Source organism: Phallusia mammillata, chromosome 8 (genome assembly GCF_965637545.1).
Source record: "Phallusia mammillata chromosome 8, kaPhaMamm4.hap1.1, whole genome shotgun sequence".
Classification (NCBI taxonomy): domain Eukaryota; kingdom Metazoa; phylum Chordata; class Ascidiacea; order Phlebobranchia; family Ascidiidae; genus Phallusia; species Phallusia mammillata.
Window position 1 is genome coordinate 17036786 of NC_137259.1, and position 18463 is coordinate 17055248.

Below are 18463 nucleotides of genomic sequence, written 5' to 3' on the forward strand. Positions count from 1 at the left end.
GTTAGCGGCAAACTAATTTTATTTCACAAACAAAAAAGTTGATTATGTTTGACAGATTGCACAATTGTATGTGGTATTTCCACGCTAACATGATGCATTCTTACACAGAATCTACGATTTAGAAACTCACAATTGCTAGGTCAGCATTCATATAGCTATAAACAGTGGTGGGATTCAATTTTTTTGTCAGCGGGTTCTATCACAAAAGTCATATTTTCCAGCCTGTTACAAAAAGTCCTTTGACAGTAACCAGTAATGCTAACCGGTTCGCTGAAAACTTTGTGAGATGGTTCTATAGAACCGGTCAAATCTGATGAATCCCACCACTGGCTATCAAGCTTGCTACAGATTGAAAATATGAATTCTGCACTTTAAAGAAACTGAATGAGCAAGCATATATGTGACTTATTGTTACAGAACCATAGACTTGTTATTTTATAAAAGTTGCTTAAAATTTGGTACAAACAATTTTGTACACTTTTTGCGAGATGTTTCTTAATAGTGTAACAATGTATACAGGTGTAAAAAAACATGACAAGTTATAACGGCTTAAAAAAGATGAGTAATCTGCATAACTGATGATAGACATTCAGTTACGGAAGATATCACATCATATGAATTAGCTATTCACAAGGTTGGTGATATGAGATATGCACGTGAAGGAAGAACACAGAAGGTCATCATTCTCATATGAGCACAGTGCATCGAAAACAATTGCTTCTGATTAAGGGCACAAGAAAAATGCAGATTAAACATGGTAACACTGAACCTCATGGCTAAAATGCACATAGATATCTTAAAAACAGATCCTATGATGTATCTGAATATAGTACAGACTGTTTGCGACGTAAAATGGCTGTACATTGGGTCTAATAAGGTTTTTCAGGTTTGTGGAATGTGCAAATAAATTTAGATGTTCTAATGAACTGCATTCGTATCTTAACTATGATTGATCAAAAGGAAAGATGGTTATGATTTGCGTCATTAGTGAACCACTAGGTAGTGCTAGAAGAGATAACTCTTGCTTTGAATCTGTCTTTAGGGATTTAAGTTTGAAAATAGTCAGACCAATCACAATGGATATCATTTACCATGTAAAAACTTGTCAGTAAACTTATAATGGCTGCGTAAATATAAACAACAGAAGGATTGAAAAAGATTATGCTCCTAGCACAACAAACAAACAAAGGTCTTCAAAAGTTTGATAATCACCAAGTAAAATAAGTAACTAACGAAAAGTAAAATAAGTATAGTTGCACAATATCATTTAATCAGTACAAGAATTATCCAGTAACTAGTAAATACTAAATGTCTACAAACTGATCAGCGAACTAATAAAAAAATGTGTATCTCAGCAAAACATGAAAATACAAGGGGGAACTAAAACAAAATATCTGATGAGTCGTTGGAACTAAAAGTTGCTGCGTCATCCAGCGGAGTAGCATCAGACAAACCATTGACTGTCGATACAGCAGGTTTTTCTGCTGAGTCATCATCATCGTCAACTTTTAAGTTTTCTTTCATCGAGAGCAAATACTTGGGAGTGTATTTTCCGAGTTGACTGTCTTCTGTTTAAATCAAATACAGGGTTTGAGGAGACTAATGAAAACGTTGGAGATCTTTTTACACTAGGTTTCGTTGTCGAACTTTACTGACAAATGTTTATTGTCTGAAGAAACACTATTTTACAACTATTTTTTTTCTAATTGAAAGTAAGCAATCTTTTTGTGAAGAAAAAAAAATGAATTTTAAGTTGACATAAACAGGTTTTTTTTAAGGTTTGGTTTGGGTGACCGCTAAGTAGTTTTAAGAGACCGCAAGTGTTTCATTTAAATACCAAAAAATAGCCATATTTGCTTAAATGAATTATTTATTAGGCTACTGGCAAATTTTGGGAAACCGCTGGAGACCCAAAACACCTTAAAAAAACACTGGACGTAAATATAGACAAATTGTAGGCCACAAATACAAGGTGCATACATAGTGGTTTTTAATGCCTTCTATTTAAATCAAAATCTAATAAGCCCAACAGTTACTGAGGCTTAAAACGTTGGTAAAAACAATATATTTGCCAGAAGAGCATCATTTACTTAATATATTATGCCTTACAGCAACAGTTTATACAGCTGTTGCAATGATCAACCATAATTGACCAACCATAAAAAAACTTTGTCATATATGAAACAAATTGAACCAACTTACTTCCAGAGCCAGGCAGCTTATTCAGAGTCGACTGTGGTTTCATGGACAACTCATGATCTTCACGTAGGAGGGATCTTTCTGACGGATACTCGTACACTGATTCTAATTTCTCTTGCTTGAAGACCACATGTGTTGACTACATAGAAAACAAACAGAATCAAACAGACTGTTATGTAATGTAGAAAAATATTCTGCCATGTAAATGTAAAAATAAGTCTTTAGTAAACATCCAAGGGTATTGTCTTACTAATGGTTCTGTTTAATAGAATGGACAATCATTATTTTCTTGATATTGTCTGAAACATTAAATTAGCCAGATTTTTTTGTAAAATAGTGGTTTACAGTTTAAGAGTAAGTATGCAATAAAACAAAATATGCAGTTAACCGAAATTGTCTGTCCTAGTTTGAAAACAAAACAAAAATGCATTTGTTTTGTGCAAAAACGGTACAAACCTAAAATCATCACAATTAACAAAACTTAAGTCTAAAAAATCTAATGTACACAAACATTATTTGTCTGTAGTGTAAACTATATTTTTACACTCCTACCACATTTTTCTGTCTCTTTTTCGATAAACAACAATGTTCCAACTTGACATAACCTCCTATCACTTGAATCTGGTCGACAGTGAGTTTACGTTTTCCTTTTGTTTGCACATTGCCATCTTCCACAGTTGCACCAGCATTTGATGAATTTTGATTTGGTTTAATCACTATTGTGTTTGGTAAGCTTATAGCATCTGATTTCTGTGTAAAAAAGGTAACAGTATATATTAGCAGATCAAGAAACTTAACAAAAAGAACAAAACGGTGGCTTTTTTATATTTAGACAATTTGTACAATTTACCTTAAGAAAGAGCACCCATATTAAAATTGAAAAAAGTTCAATATAAAATTGTTTTTGTTATGGTTACATGCTTACTGACAATCATATTAAACATGTGTCATATTAGGTACTGTTTTTTTTTCAGTCTTAACACGAGTTATTAACTTTCAAAGAAAAAAATATGATGCTACTTAGATGTATCAGAAAATTTATCAGCTTTTTAACATAATCACTTTTACTATAAGTGAAATACAGTGCAAAACATAGTTTAATTCACAACTAACCTTTGGTGTTTGTGAAGAAATTGATGGAGCAGACGACTTTTTAAACTTGCTTGGATCAAAAACAAAACTGTTACCCCCTGTAATTTTACCCCGTGGTCCCCCACGACGGGACCCCAGCAGATCCTGTACTGAGGGTGCAGTAGATTTGTTCACAGTAAAGTTATTTTTTGGTTGAACTTCAGCAGTTTTTAGTTTTACTTCCGCTGCGGGAACTTTTGTGGTTTCTGATTTTGCAGATTGTGGCTTTGAAACAGTGCCATTTGCGACAGAGCTTCTTACATAATTGTTCTTTGGTGAGGTAACCTCCTTGATGATGACATCATCAACTGATGACACGGGTAGTGTTTTATTATTCTCAACCCGCTTTGAAGGCACTGGCTGACTGTTTGTTACTGCAGGTTTTATCACATCTACTGTTGGTGGTGTTTCTACTATTTTTGTTTCCTTTGCAAGATCGTTCTTAGCTGGAACGCTTTTGGTTTTATCAGATGTTGGTTCTATACTGGTATTTTTAATTTCCACGGCAGGTTTTACTGAAGAATTTTCATTATATGATTTTGCTTTTGGGATAATCCTAATAGTTTTATTATTCTTCATAATCTCATTGGCAGCGATGGCACCTTTGCTCTTAAGTTGTGATTCGTCAATCGATGTTCGACCAAGATCAATAATTTTGAATTCATTTTGATTCTGGTTTACATCCACTTTTGAGCTTTCAGTAGCAGGACTCTTCATAGGGGCAGAACTTCTGTAACTACTGTTGCCTCTAGATGTGGTTTTTGACCTTGGTGGGGCAATCGGTGCAATGTCTTCACTTGGGACATTTTCTTTGTCAAATGATGGTGTTTTTGTCACAGGTTTATACTCCTTAACCTTGTAAGGACTAGTTGTCTCAACAGTGTCTTCTGCTTTTGAAGCATCATTTACCAGTTTATTCACTTCTTGTCCTGTTTGTGTCTCCATGATTTGAATATGGTCCACATCACTAACAGGAAGATCATTTGATGGCTCCCGGCTGCTGGAATGCAAATCAACAGAGTAACCAACGTTTGTAACAGGCGCCTGGACTTGTTTACTTTTTGCTGCAATTTTTGGCGCGCCTTGTCGCTTTGGAGATCCAGACGAGTGTAAACTTGATATGTCAACACTTTTCTGGTTTGCAGCCTCCTCGAATGTGTTCTTTGGCTGAAGTACAGGAGCTGTTACTTTTTTAGTGGGTGATGATACATGGCGAATTTCGTGACGAGGAGTGAATGATCTTGGTGTGTAGAAGTCCAGAGACTTTGGTTTCCCTGTCTTAGCAAGTTTTGGTGCATGTTGGGTGGTTGAAGGTTTGGTTGGTACAGAGTATGTCCGATGATAAGGTGATGTTGAAGTTACTGGGACGATGTTTTCGCTGTCAACGGGCTTGCTATCTTGTCTAACTGTGAGAATGGAATTGTGTGAAAAAGTTGTAAGCATAGATTTCAGGCCCAACCAAAAAATATAAACAACATATACCATTGTTCTGGACAAAAGTTAGTGGACACTTTAAATTCTTTTCATGACACAAAGATAACTCCAGGCAGTGCACACTGTTTCCACCTATATAGTCTTATCCATGTAGCTGATGAATAGATTAGGTAGGACATGCCTAATCAGTTTGTAGGGTGGCTATATACACTTGCCTACACAATACCTTGTCACCAGCTGCAGCGATAAGTCCCTATAAGTTGAACAGTCTGGACTATTTGCAGCTTAATTGCGATGAAATGGCTTAATGCTTTTACACAAATGAATAATATTTGGTAAAAGCCACTGAAATATTTTTAAAATCTTTCCTACCTGCATCAAATACATTGTCAGAGCTCTGGGCACGAACATAACCTGGTTTTTCATGTTTGTCCTCCACAAATTTGTCCTTCAATCGATTCACAATTCCACTTTCAGGCATTTCCTTGTCTTCTTCTTTAGTTTTTTCAGCACCATCCTAAAGTGAAACACCAAACCCATTTGTTAAGTTAAAGGTGTATGTACTGTCAGCAAAACACATCAAATTTTTATCATGGCCGACTTAAACATTAATTTATAACTACGAATCAGCCCTAAAGCGTCCATGCAGATCAGTGATCATGACACACTCGTGTAGAAATCATAGTACACCAGGCCCATGGAAGGCCAGGAAAGACTCCTGTTGTGTGTTCGAATCCCACCACAGGCTATATTTTTCATTTTTCTAGCCTGTGCCTTGCCACATAAAAATGCTTGGTGACCAGCTGATTCCTTCAATAGGCCGGAAATGTAATTATTTTTATGATTGTGGCCTAACAAAACATTTTGAATGTAAAAGCATAGAGCCAATAAATTTCGACCTATAAGGTCTCATCAGTGCAGCTGGTAACGAGAGATCGGCCGCATTGGCTAGTGTAGCCATCCAACGGCACTCCAGTTTGTTGGGAGCATTCAAAACATTTTGAATTATAACATTTAAACCCTTTAACTCTGGAAAACATAGGGAATCAGAGCTGGATGTGAACCACCATCCTTAAGATTACATTACAGTTGCACAGACCATTCAAAAAAGATCCAAAAGTAACCTTTTTAAAACAATATGACCCACCCCTTCAACAGATGCATCCTTTTCAATGATAACAATGTTTTCCTTTTTGATAACATGAAAACCAGTGGGTGCAAATTCTTTGGTGGGTGACGGAGTAGAAGGGGTTGTAGACTTCGTAGAAATGTTACTGCTCGCTGACATTTTTCGGTGTCTTTCTTGTCTCACAAAAATATTATCAGACACCTGCAAAAATATTTTTTTAGGAATAAGAAAAATAATATTACTGATGATGGCATGAGCATTTGCCGGAACGTTTGAACAATAAAGAATGTTGTTTTTCACATCTTTTTGTACTCTTGTATACTCTCAGTTGACCACAAAAAAACAATTTGTTTTTAAAAATGAAAAAATAGAAATGGAAAAATGTATAAAAGTGGCAAACAGCCTAAGTTTAGAAATGAATCAATGACTTAAAATGTATAAAAAAAATAGATTAAGATTAAGCCTATGGAAAGACAAAGCACTTACTTTCATAATATGCTCATTTAAAACAGTTTGTCCTTTCTGTTTTTCATCTTCTTCCATTTTATGTTTAGCAGACTCCGCTTTGTTTTGGAGCCTCTTGAGCAGTTCTCGTTTCCATTCCGGGATCTGAAACAGTAAAATCCATTGTCAAATACCTAAAAGCATTTTTTTATCCTTTTCAGTGCATATTTTATCCAATAAAGGCCCCTCATAACAGCCTAGCAGGCCCGTATGAAAACAATGCACAAAGATGGGCTCCTCTAAAATACGCAATCTACGCAATCTACTTATAAAACGTATGCAACCTTTAAAAAATGTTGACGGTTAGGGCTTTTAGGGTCTGGGTGAGGGTTTATAATAAAATTAACACTATAATTTAGTTTTAGATGTCCAGTTTGGGCTTAATATTCTCATATGTGTTGAGAGTGGTACTAAACACTGTATGGTACCGCATGTTAACACTTATAGAGAAAATTAGACCTGAAAGGCATCTGAAATTAAATTATAAAGTTAATTGTATCACAAACCCTCACCCTGACCCTAATAGCACTAACCGTCAATATTTTAGTTAGTTTTTGTTAGTAGATTGCGTATAACTTGCGTAGATTGCGTATTGCGTAGATTGCGTATTTTGTGGCCCCACAAAGATTGTATATCTTGTTGTTTCGACTTTCAAACATTTAAATAAATTGTTTTAAGATAGCCTTGTATGAAATTACACTCAATTTGCACCAGTTTCTCTTTGAAACCAGTAACCAGTATAGGTAAACAACAAGTAAAAACCACCCACTTCAAGCCAGTCAAAGTCTCCTCTTAATCATAAACGCACCGAGCAACAACAGAAACAGTCACAGGTAATTCAAGTCCATAACCATAAAAACTTGCACAGCACGCTCACTCACATATAAGCATCAATCAATTTGACACAACAACACGAGGTAACTGAACTCGCAAAGGTAAGCAAACGGTCTTTTTATCATCTACATATTGACGTCCTCTACCCCGCCAGCTAAAAGTGAATCATTCGCACTAACTGTGAGTCGCCAAGTGGACGCCTGTTGTGGCCTGGCGCAGGGAACGACTTTAATTGAAAGCTAGTCTTCAGAGACACCTCGTTAGACAACCCGCTAGCTGTCAAGATGCCTTTAGTTGTGACTGTGATTATGTGAAGATTACGCAAGCCGTCAAGCTGCCTCTACAATTAACTTCTGTCTCTGTCTAGGCACCTTATGTTGATTTTTACATTGAATACAACTTTCTTTGTTTCTGGTTGTTAACAACAATAGCCGATTTAAGAATGCTATTTATGTGTTGTTAATGCTGACAGAATCACGGACATAAGAATTTTGTAAGAATGCATACGAGCGAAATTGGCCGCACCTCCAATTCAAAACCGCTATAAAGCCCAAAACATTTGCCCGGCTTAAATTGTCGGAAACCGCCAAAACCCCGTCTTTGCCAACCTCAAAACCACCCAAAAAGTTTGTCAAGTCCAATTATACTGTATTCTACCTTGACTCTTTTGTAAATACATATCAGTGCTCAAAAGCGTTTCAAATGGATAAAAAAAGTTCAAAGGCAATTTGCCAAAGAAAAACGAAATCCGCAACTAGATTTAGAAACCCGCACAATTTGGGCAAAAAAAAACGCCAGCTTGCTTAACTGGTCTCAGTTTACTTTATGATTTAAATTTAACACAAATACCTAGAAAAATTAATTAAAATATTCCGCACCGGTGTAAAAAGAACAGCTGTAGGACATGAGCTTTGCTTTTCTTTCCAATCTGACATTGTACCTTAATTCCACACCGAGTACAAAACACAAGTGAATTACATTTTGTGTTGTGCCGTAAACATATAGCTTCTGTTATTCGATAAGGGCTTGCACTATCACAGAAAACTGAGTAGTGGAAAAGCATAACTCCAAAACTCGTGTGACTCGAAAGCGTTAAATGCTATAAGTAGGGTTAATTGTCGTCCCAAATGCCACCCCGTAAAAGTGACGCCATTAAAGTAATTTTGTTGTCATTTTACGCCTACTGTGCTATTCTGCTGAGCCCAAAAACACACTGTAAGCTAATTTTAAACAATTAAGGTGAAATTGCCTGTGAAAATTTATTCAAAACAAATTTAAAGGAGTCCACTTCAAACTGCCATGACTTCACGCGGAATTATTTTAACGCAATTTAGAAAAACAGTTTAAGAAAAACAATAAAAACCTACCTTGCTAAGACAATGGCTGTCGATATGGCCTTGACACTAGCAGCTGTTTCGTATTAGGTGTATAAAAAACGAAAGAGAAAGCTTTGTATTTTGCCACGCGCCCGCACCATATGGTTGCGTACATGTTTAGCATTGGTTTGCACATGCTTAGCTGAAGACACACCGCAAAATGGTTTGTTTGCCCTTTTGACAGATGTGAACAAATATTACAAAACTGAACGCACGGCAGCTGTTGAGATTTCAGCTAAGAAACATATTTTTAGTAGTAAATTTTATTTCAATAAGGAACTAGCCACTACTTAAGGTTCTGGGCCTGCTTTGGTAAAATACAACGTTGTTTAGTTTACAACTTGCGAAGTTCATATCAGATAGGCGTGGCAATGTGTCATGTGTATAGTGAGATCATCATATAGTGTGAAATGTCATATTCTAATGACATTGTTTGTTGTTGCAATCGCTCGTACATGTAAACAACTCATTAAAAGATCAAGGAACGTGTTGTTTGTAGACTGTTTTGCAAAAATATAAACATATTTTGTCCCTTGCGCTCCTGGTTTTGAAACCTAAAATATTTTTTTACAGTTTTAGACATAATTGTCAATGGTGGGATTCATTTTCAGCCGGTCTATCACAAAAGTCATATTTTTCAGCCGATTCTGTTACAAAAAGTCCATTGACAGTAACCAGTAATGCTAACCGGTTCGCTCATCTCATAAAATTTCGTGAGACGGTTCTATAGAACAGGTGCGAACCGGCTGAATCCCACCACTGATAATTGTGAATGTAAAAACAGGACGAAACACCATAGTCACCTAATAAGTTTAACATTTTCGTCAGATTGTATACGATTAGTAAACGTTTTGGATTTTAAAACTTGAAAACTTTGGTTGACATTGTTTCATAGCCGACAAACAAAAATAGGCAAGTAGCCTATTAAATCCTGACCAAATCATATTTCAAGGCATCTACCGGTGTTTGACCTTTATATGGCACTACCACGTGACAAACCAGACAGTGACGTAAGCAGTGACGTAGCTGCAATAAAAATACACGAAATTGGCCGCATGCACCTGTCGATACAAGCTGAACATGTATTGCCGAATGAACGGAAACAATAGCAGTTACGATGGAAGCTTGTTGCACTGAATTGCCGGGCCCGCCGAACTTGGATTAAGTACTTACGCTGCACTTGAAAAGGAAGTGAAAAGTATTTGCTTTCGTCGATTGGCGGCTACTTTCAAGACTTCATCGATTAATTTATCCCTGCTCTACAAGTTATCCATAAAATTCTACGGATTTTCTATTTTATACGTTATGGTTTATTGAGAAACTACCAAAGTACTTGAAGATATTAGGCTATAGTTCAAATATAAAGTAGCCAGTAGCCACTTCCATACAACTAAAGAACTTTTGTACAAAACGAACAGCTTACAAATGTTATGAGTACGTTATAAACGTGCATTACAAAAACGAATAGTGGGCCTTTACCTTTTGGTATCGTATAACTATATCATAAACTAAAAAAAAATGTTTTGTTAAACGCCTTGTCATGAATCACAAATTTATTGAAAACGTTTATGACAAAGATATGTTTTAGCAGTTTACACAGTTGGAAATTAATCAAGTTATTTGCACATCACTGCATACGAACGCCAAATTTGCTATAACCTAAGCCTCTTTATAGGAACTTACACTGTACAAGCAGAAAAAAATGCTTTCTTGCTTAATAAGCTCTTAGGAACGAAACCGCATTTCGTCCCAGAAAATCACCCCTTTGAGCAATGAAGTGTAAACTCTCGTAAATTCTTGCAAAACATAGCATCAATAATGCAATCCCTACCTTCTAAGAACCATTGTGCTATGGCACACTGCATGGCATCTATGTGGGAGTTATAACCCGTTTCAAAGCAGCTGTTGTCCCAAAGGCGTTGTCACAATTACCAGGGCTTTGATCAAATTTTGAAAATCAATTCTTAAGATACGTTTCACGTAATGAAATAGATTTTAATTAGCGGTTATTGCGAATAAATCGTTAATTTCGTATCGAACCTGGCAATGTTATAGTTATTTCTGATATTGATGTGTTATAAATTTGAAGTTCTCTTAGTAGCCTACATCACAGACACATATTTCTACAGAAATCATCAAAGGTATCTCTTGCATAACTTTTAAAACCTTCATATTAAAGTTTAAAAGTAAGATAAAAAAAACAATTATTTCAGAAAATTGTTAAAAACTAGTGCCCATTTAAAGACCAAACATTTATTGTTATCGCATTCTCGCCAAATTTTAAACTAAACTAGTAAAATATTTTTTTTAAATATTACTTGTTTCGCAGCAAAAATCCAAAAACTGGTAGTTGTCAAACAAAAAACAAGCTAAAACTCCGCCAACGAGAACGACCCAACCAACTACTAAATTTCAAAATCAAATCTCTTCGGCAGGATAACCAACATACTTATGAAAACTTAGCCGAACCTCATCTAATAACCAAACAAGGATTTTTTCAATACATACCATTCTTTTGCAAGGCTGTAATTTAGGCCCCTGACTTCTCTCCAAATTTTCCAAATTAGCCTTTATTCTAACTCGATAGGTTGCTGTTCTTCAACTAGTTCACGACGGTAGACTATGACCAAGCCAACTGTCGCCACCTTAGGCAAGGAAATAAAGCAAAACAGCGGCAGATCGCGGTCAAGCTGTTATGCCCAGAGGCTTGTACCGTCAAAACACAAGTAAAGCTGTTCAAAGTAAAGCTATCAAATCGCCTACACGCGTTCTGAGCCATCTAACTACTGTAATTGAACGTGAGGCCAAGTCTTTAACCTGCCGTCGCGAGAACTTTCAAAACACCAACGACTCAAGTTGAATCGATTTTTCGCACGAAGTAAAACTTGTTTTGCAGCAGAGAGAGTCAAGTGTTTTGAATATACAGCAAAAAGAGAGAAACGCAGGTCTTGTAACTGCCGGCTATAAGCGACATTTAACTCTCAATAACAGCGGTCTAGGGTCTGAAGTAACAAATTTATTTTAGAACAATATATCAGTTAAAAGTAAATAATTGTAGATTAAAAGCACTTGGTCAGTTTGTTGATAAAAATTACATTTTAAAAAGAACATAAAATCAATTAGCCTTACTCAATGAAAACACATTGTGTTATGCTTTATCACTGATGATGACATGAGCATTTGCCGAAACGTTTCAACAATGAAGCATGTTTACGTCTATTTAGGCCGTTATTTTATCATTAAACTTGAATAGATCCGTATACCGTGTTCCAATGAGTTAACTACGGTTAAAAAGGCATAACAAACAAAACAGGGTAAAAACAGCCATCTTGAACTACAAGTTTTAAACAAACGGCAATTTTTGAGCATCAACTTAATAACAAAAACACGTAAAAATTCATACATTTAAAAACTAAGTTTATTACTTCAAACCACAGTTTACAAATCTGTATCTTATCACTTAGCAGACAATACATACCTCAAAACGACAGTGAATTTGTAGCGGCGCGGTGGTTAAGGACACCTTGTTAGACGAAGTTTAGAAACAATTGCTGTTCTTCAGCAATAAGGAAATGAACAGATACATACACAACAGGCCGAAGCTGGAAGGAAACGCTATATCGATGAGTCGGTCGCTTCACAACATTACCCAACACGTAACCACCGTTCGGCCTACGCTAAATCAGAGCAGCAAAGTTTTTCTAAACCTGCTAACAGGCCACAACGCCCACAATGAATAAAGCAGGTTAGTTCTGTTGCGAAGACCTGACTAACGACACATTTTAACCGAATCGCTGCTAGCTGCTGAAGGGTGACGGTGCTTTACAGTTCACCGTTTGTTTTCCATTGTTACTGTGGTTTCACGGCTCAAAGCCACGTCTAGATTGCGTTATGGGTCGCCTCGATTGAGCAAGAGGTTCTAAGAATAAGGGGGTCATGGGGTATTAAACAGCTTCAGTTTTTGTATATTGCACCATAAAGCCACGTCTAAATTGCGTTATGGGTCGGCTTGTTGAGTAAGGGGTACTAAGAACCATGGTGCATAAAATACCTTTTGTATTTAAAGTGTATTGCACCAATAGGGATAACATTTCAGCCATTGTACCTATTTACCATATTGAGTAAGTTTAATGATGAAAATAACGGCCCAAATAGACGTAAAAGCGACATGCTTTATTATTTAAACGTTCTGGCAAATGCTCATGCCATCATCAATGATATGAGGTACCACATCAGTTACACCCGCTGGTTTGAACACAAAGATTCACCTATTTGCATTTTTAGAACACGAATAAAAATGGAATTATAAGTTTCCGTAAAAATACATTGTAATGTTGACAGCGCAAAATCCCACCACCAACTTTTTTAAATAGGTTTTTAAATTTAGCCTATTCAAACCTAAACTTATCTTACGGCGTCAGACATTGAAACGTAAGTTCATTCTCAGCTATGTTAGTGCTTTAGTCAGGCACATGTTTCTCCTTATTTGCGTTTCCGATTAAACGTAACAAGTTAGGCTTCCTCGTGTTCTTGCGGGATTTCCAAGGTGTGCCGACCAAGGTAAGGCGAATCGCGGATTACAGTTATCTGCTGACAAGCTTTAAACCGAAGAAGTAAGAAGTGTTGACTACATCTAACAACAGTGGCTCTCAACATAGGCTATGGACCACTAGCCCAAAAACGTGGAATATTCCATTTTGGAGTACGTATGAAGGAAGCATATACAACAAGCATTTTGGCATTATATAAACACATACCTTCAAAACAGAATTTCGTGTTGTGATATAAATAATTTTGATCTGAAATATGTTTATTTGAAACGTATTTTTCGTGGAGTTACATAAATGTTTGAATGGTTGTCCAACTTCACATTAAATATATAGGAGGCGTGTTATGGACTACTCTAAAAGTCATCATGGACCACCACCACTGACTTAATAATAGGTTACGGTTTAAGGTTGCATAATCTCCACAACGAAAAAGTTAAGGGAGGATTTACTTAAATGAAAACGGTTTTAAAACACAAAAAGCGCCAGTATATTAACAAACCCTTTTTGACTTTCGAGAGATTTAAAGAACGGAAAATAGCGCTTCGCTCATCTGGTGTCAAGCTTAATGTCAAGGAAGTAGAAAAACAAGTTTAACCTCTGATAACTGTTGGACAAATTACGTGGTCTAACGTAGTTTCAGTCGATATTACAAGTAATACTATTCAAATTGCTAATAAGGTGAGTATGTTTAACTCCATTTGATACTCAAAACGACCAACTGAAAGCTGTTTTATGTGTAAGAAGATTACTGTGCCAACATACACAACAAAAACTTACATTTGCATATACATTGGGGGGTGTAAGGTAAGTGTAAAACGTCAACAGTAACAACGAAACCTTGTTTAAATACAATTTGTGTGAAAGGGCAATGTTTCTGAAAATAACTTCAGTCATGTTGAAATATCAAGGCCCAAATAACTACAATCAAAATAGTAACCAACGGAACCGCCGTTGACAAAGTGATAAAACAAATATACAAAAGCACCTATATCAATACTAATGCAGTCATGGCAAAAATTTCAAACAAAAGTCCCTGTTACTGACGCACCCCAGCAACCCACGCAGTATCGCAGTGTTTCTATTCACGTGTAAGCATTTTAGTTGCATTCATATTCAGTGGAGCGATGATATGACCATGGATATTCAACGCAAGATTGATAATGATTTGCCGTCTCACGTAAGCACTACATAGTAAGATATTTGTACTAATTTTCTAGAGCCGATCGCTGGAATTTCAAACCTAAGCAGCAAAACTAAGAAGTTAAAAAAACAAAGCTTTTCTATAGAACCGTCTCATGAAATTTTATGAGATCAGCAAACCGGTTAGCATTACTGGTTACTGTCAATGGACTTTTTGTAACAGAACCGGCTGAAAAATATGACTTTTGTGATAGAACCTGATGACAAAAAATTTGAATCCCACCACCGGATACGTACTAACTAATCAACAAATTATGCAAAAATGTAAATTATAAAAACTCACTGTCATGTTTTAGGTTCGTTCGAAGCAAAAAATCACACAAGCTTCATTTACGTCCACATTTTAAAGCTGTCCTACTCCAGTCTACGTTATTTTCTCAAACATTACATAAGGCAATATAATCTTATGAGAGATTGTTTAAGCACAAACAACTAAGCAAATACGCATAGCAAGAATTGTGACTATATCTACATCATATGAAATCAACGCGTTCAAACGGAAATAAACTAGCAACGTTGGGTAAATACATTACGACTTTCGCAAATAAATGAAAGAATTGAACAAAAATAGCCGTACATGATCACTATGTTGTCATATGTTCAATATTTTACGAGTCGATATATTTGTTTGTGGAAATATGTAATGTACTGCGTACCATTGGAAGTAGATATTACCAGACTTGACATATTCTGCGCCGTTTATGGCAATACCCTACCAACTTGTATCTTTTACAGAAACGCTTCATACTTACACTTGCAACTTTTTCATTTTTTTATTTGTTTATGAAGGAAAGACATTTTTTTCCAACGCCTGATTACAGCGTTTTTTTTTTCCAGAAACTAATAAAACATTGATAATTTTGTCAAAACGAACGTAGTTATTTCATTCCAGGTAGGGTAAAAAGGGGCGGTAACCAACCTCTCTTTCTAAAGGGAAACGTAGGTAACCTAGAATGCCCGAAAGTGTCTACATAATATGCATTAAACTGCATCATAATAAAGTAAGCTTCCAATATCTAGTCCAAGTCTACACAAGATAAAAAAAAACCGTATAATCGAACAATTCCGTTTGGACTAAACACCCAATGCCAAAATGTTAAACGTTGGTAGGAACATAAGATAGTAAAGTACAATGGCATGCAAACACTGCATATCATCAACGTTAGCAAATATGTGTTACTTGCTTGTGCTGCAATTGCAACAACGTCAATAAATAATGCCACATAAGCGTTATTGTTTTCTGCCAACGGATAGCACAAATGACTGTGACTCAAAAACAATCACGTAAAAGGGCGTCTAACCTGCTCCATAGCACCACAAGTGGCCATCTAAACGCGTATCCTAACAACAAGTAGTCAAAACATAGCGATCGCCGGAGGGCTGTACGCATATGTCGAAGCCGGTTATGAAAAATCGATCACTGAAGTACACTTACAAGTAAGGACGCCTCGTTGTTTCGTTACATGCCCAGTCTGTTATTGTTACCATGATATGTAGTACTGTAATGAATTACTTAGCAAAACGCAACATTTACAATATTGTACACACTTTTTGTGATATTTTTTGTTCGCGTTTCAAACATTTACACCGACAATATGTTACCTTTACATTTTGTGTCTGGACATACACACATACTACACCGTTGAAAATATCAAAAGCATGTTACCGTTTTATTGCAAATTTTATTTAGTTGACGTTGGATTTAGTACGAGGCAAAAAATTAGCGTGGTTTAATAATGTGCAAAAAGTGCGCAATTAAAAAATGTCAAAAGTATTTTCGGCAAAAAAATATTAATACTGTTAATAATAGTGTTGACCTATTAAATAAATGCTGTATGGTATTTTGAAATGTCACTAAATCCGTAATAGGAAATATCTAATGCATGTAGCATATGGACGTGACCGTTTAATCGCATTAAAAACCTTTGATAAAGAGATAATACCGATAAAATGTACCGTCGACCCGAAATTCAATTGATGCACTATACGAGTGCCGATAAACTGCAATAGATAGATATGAAAGCTTTTATATGCCACCGTTACAACGCAGAACGTAATTGTTCGTGTAAAGTACAAAGCCGAGCGCTCTGGCCATTCAGCAATAACCCAGAAGCAACGTTTAATATCAGAAGTTGTTGACAGCTGTAAAGTTGCCAAACAACCGGATAATAAATGAGTACAAGCTCCAAAATCGTGCAGTTGTCGAAGCAAATACGTAGGCCAACGGGTCGGGTCGTATGCTGGCTACCTAAATATTTGATGACTAATATGAAGTGTACCACACCAATGTGTACTCCCTGCCAGACTTGATGAATAATTTAGGCCGTAAGTCTGCTGAACAGGTTACCAACTAACTTTTTATACATGTCAATTGGTAGTGGGACATAAAAGCATATATGTTGCGATTGTAATGATACCTTTGTATTAATATTACAAACTTTGAGACCCAGAAGGTACATATTACTCTTAAATTACACTGTTAAACCAGTTGTTATGGGCATGGTATTACTGAACATTAGGACATACATACAGACGCTATAAAGTGATGTAGAATAGGCACTAAATGGTGGTTTTTGTTAACAAAACTAATATAGATATACTAAGTTCAATGTACATTTAATAAATTTGTATCTACTAAATTTTACACAAGTTACAAATATCAAACCTGCTCAGCCTTCTTTTTTGCTGCTTTTTTTCGCTCCAGCAACTCTGCCTTCCATGGAGGGATTTCCAACATTTTTACCTGTAAAAGTACATATTTAATAGTTAAAGTGCTATTTATAAAATGTAAATTACAAGCCCTTACAAAAAAATTCTAAATAAACATCCATGATCAATTACATAGTTACAAACAAGATGTGTGAAAATTACAAAAACTGGTAGCACATTTAGTACTTGCGATAAATATAAAAACTTGCAACAAGAACAAAATTAAGAGTTTTGAGGAACTCAAAATGTATATTAATATTTTTATGTAAAGCTACATATTTTTTTACTTGGTTGCTAGAAAAGAACTACGAACTATAAAACTATAAAAAATACCTTCCTATTTTCTGATATGGGTCTAAACGCAGCAAACAACTATTTCCGAAAAAGAAGGAGAAAATTTTGGGATTTATTTTCTTCATTTCAAAAATTTACATGTCATACTATCACTCTGTCATATTTGCACATGTTTGATCAAATCATATTGTTAAATTGAAGACTTATTTGTATTGCAATTTTTGAAATGCTCTTAGATTCGTTGCCAAGATGGCCAAGAGGTTTCTGCTCACAAAGTGAGGGTTTCACATCTGTCTTGGTCAGTTTTGTTTCCCTAAGCAAAAAATTTGAGCAGCATTGCTCCAACTCAGTGAAACTAAACGGGTTGAACTACATGAAAGTCACCAACTATCTTCCAACGAATTGAATAGAAAAGGTACAATAGACTTTTATTTCATTTCAAATCGTTTCTAATTGAAACAAACATTATCGTGTTTGATGCTTTTTGAAAATATCAATTAGTGGCTCTCTATACAAATTAACTATTTATGAGCACTTTTTAACATTTTTGTGAAAAAGTGGTTGTAGTAAATAGCTTGCAATAAAAACAGGTAGCTCAGCAGCAGACTCATTGTGAGCAAAACGCATTCACACATTTCCCACCCACAGAAGGTAAAAACAAACAAACAAATTAGTCAACAACAAAAACATTGTTTTTAACTATTGACAAAGTATATTAACTTGATTAAAATAGAAAATCATTAGCATCAAGTTTTTGAAAGTTCAACAAACTAAAATCGTACCGATTTCTTGTTTTCTTTGTTGTTCTTAAAAACTGCACGGATTTTGGCTCTTTCACTTGAAAAGCTTGGAACCTTCTATCAAATATCTTTGTTGCTCTTTTCCGACAAGAAACAGTCGATAAACTTATATGGAAACTTAGTGGCTCACATTCTGCTGGTCGGTAACAAAGCACATCTCATAACTTTCAAGTTCAACGACTTCAACGTAGAAAATAAGAAACCGGTCAATCGCTTTGCGTCATTGCGTGGCGCATTATTTTATTTTATTCGGCTCGCATTGAAGGCGAAAAAAGCAAACTGATTACCACAAACATGTTTCAG

At 35.8% G+C, this 18463-nt stretch overlaps 1 protein-coding gene across 4 annotated transcripts; it reads right to left on the reverse strand.

The window, feature by feature from the left end:
- Position 1: 1 nt before the first annotated feature.
- On the reverse strand, positions 2-18410 carry LOC145204540 (uncharacterized). Of its 4 annotated transcripts, XM_080077130.1 has the most exons (9): positions 18143-18410; positions 17023-17100; positions 6380-6502; positions 5912-6094; positions 5137-5281; positions 3313-4736; positions 2752-2949; positions 2203-2338; positions 2-1568 (listed from the first exon to the last, which is right to left on the reverse strand). In XM_080077130.1, exons 2-9 carry the CDS (start codon positions 17092-17094, stop codon positions 1381-1383), a joined length of 2469 nt encoding a protein of 822 aa, XP_079933256.1. In that variant the 5' UTR covers positions 17095-17100; positions 18143-18410; the 3' UTR covers positions 2-1380. The 4 variants fall into 4 exon arrangements, with proteins under 4 accessions (XP_079933256.1, XP_079933257.1, XP_079933260.1 ...); XM_080077131.1 differs by lacking the exons at positions 17023-17100; positions 18143-18410 and adding an exon at positions 11116-11257; XM_080077134.1 differs by lacking the exons at positions 17023-17100; positions 18143-18410 and adding an exon at positions 7279-8535.
- Between the last annotated feature and the right edge of the window lie 53 nt (positions 18411-18463).

Coding starts and splice junctions, on each gene's coding strand:
- LOC145204540 (XM_080077130.1), bottom strand. CDS start 17,094: ATGTTGGAAATCCCTCCATGGAAGGCAGAGTTGCTGGAGCGAAAAAAA. Junction 6,095..6,379: donor TAAATGAGCATATTATGAAA/GTAAGTGCTTTG, acceptor ATATTTTTGCAG/GTGTCTGATAATATTTTTGT. Junction 4,737..5,136: donor TGACAATGTATTTGATGCAG/GTAGGAAAGATT, acceptor CCATTCTCACAG/TTAGACAAGATAGCAAGCCC.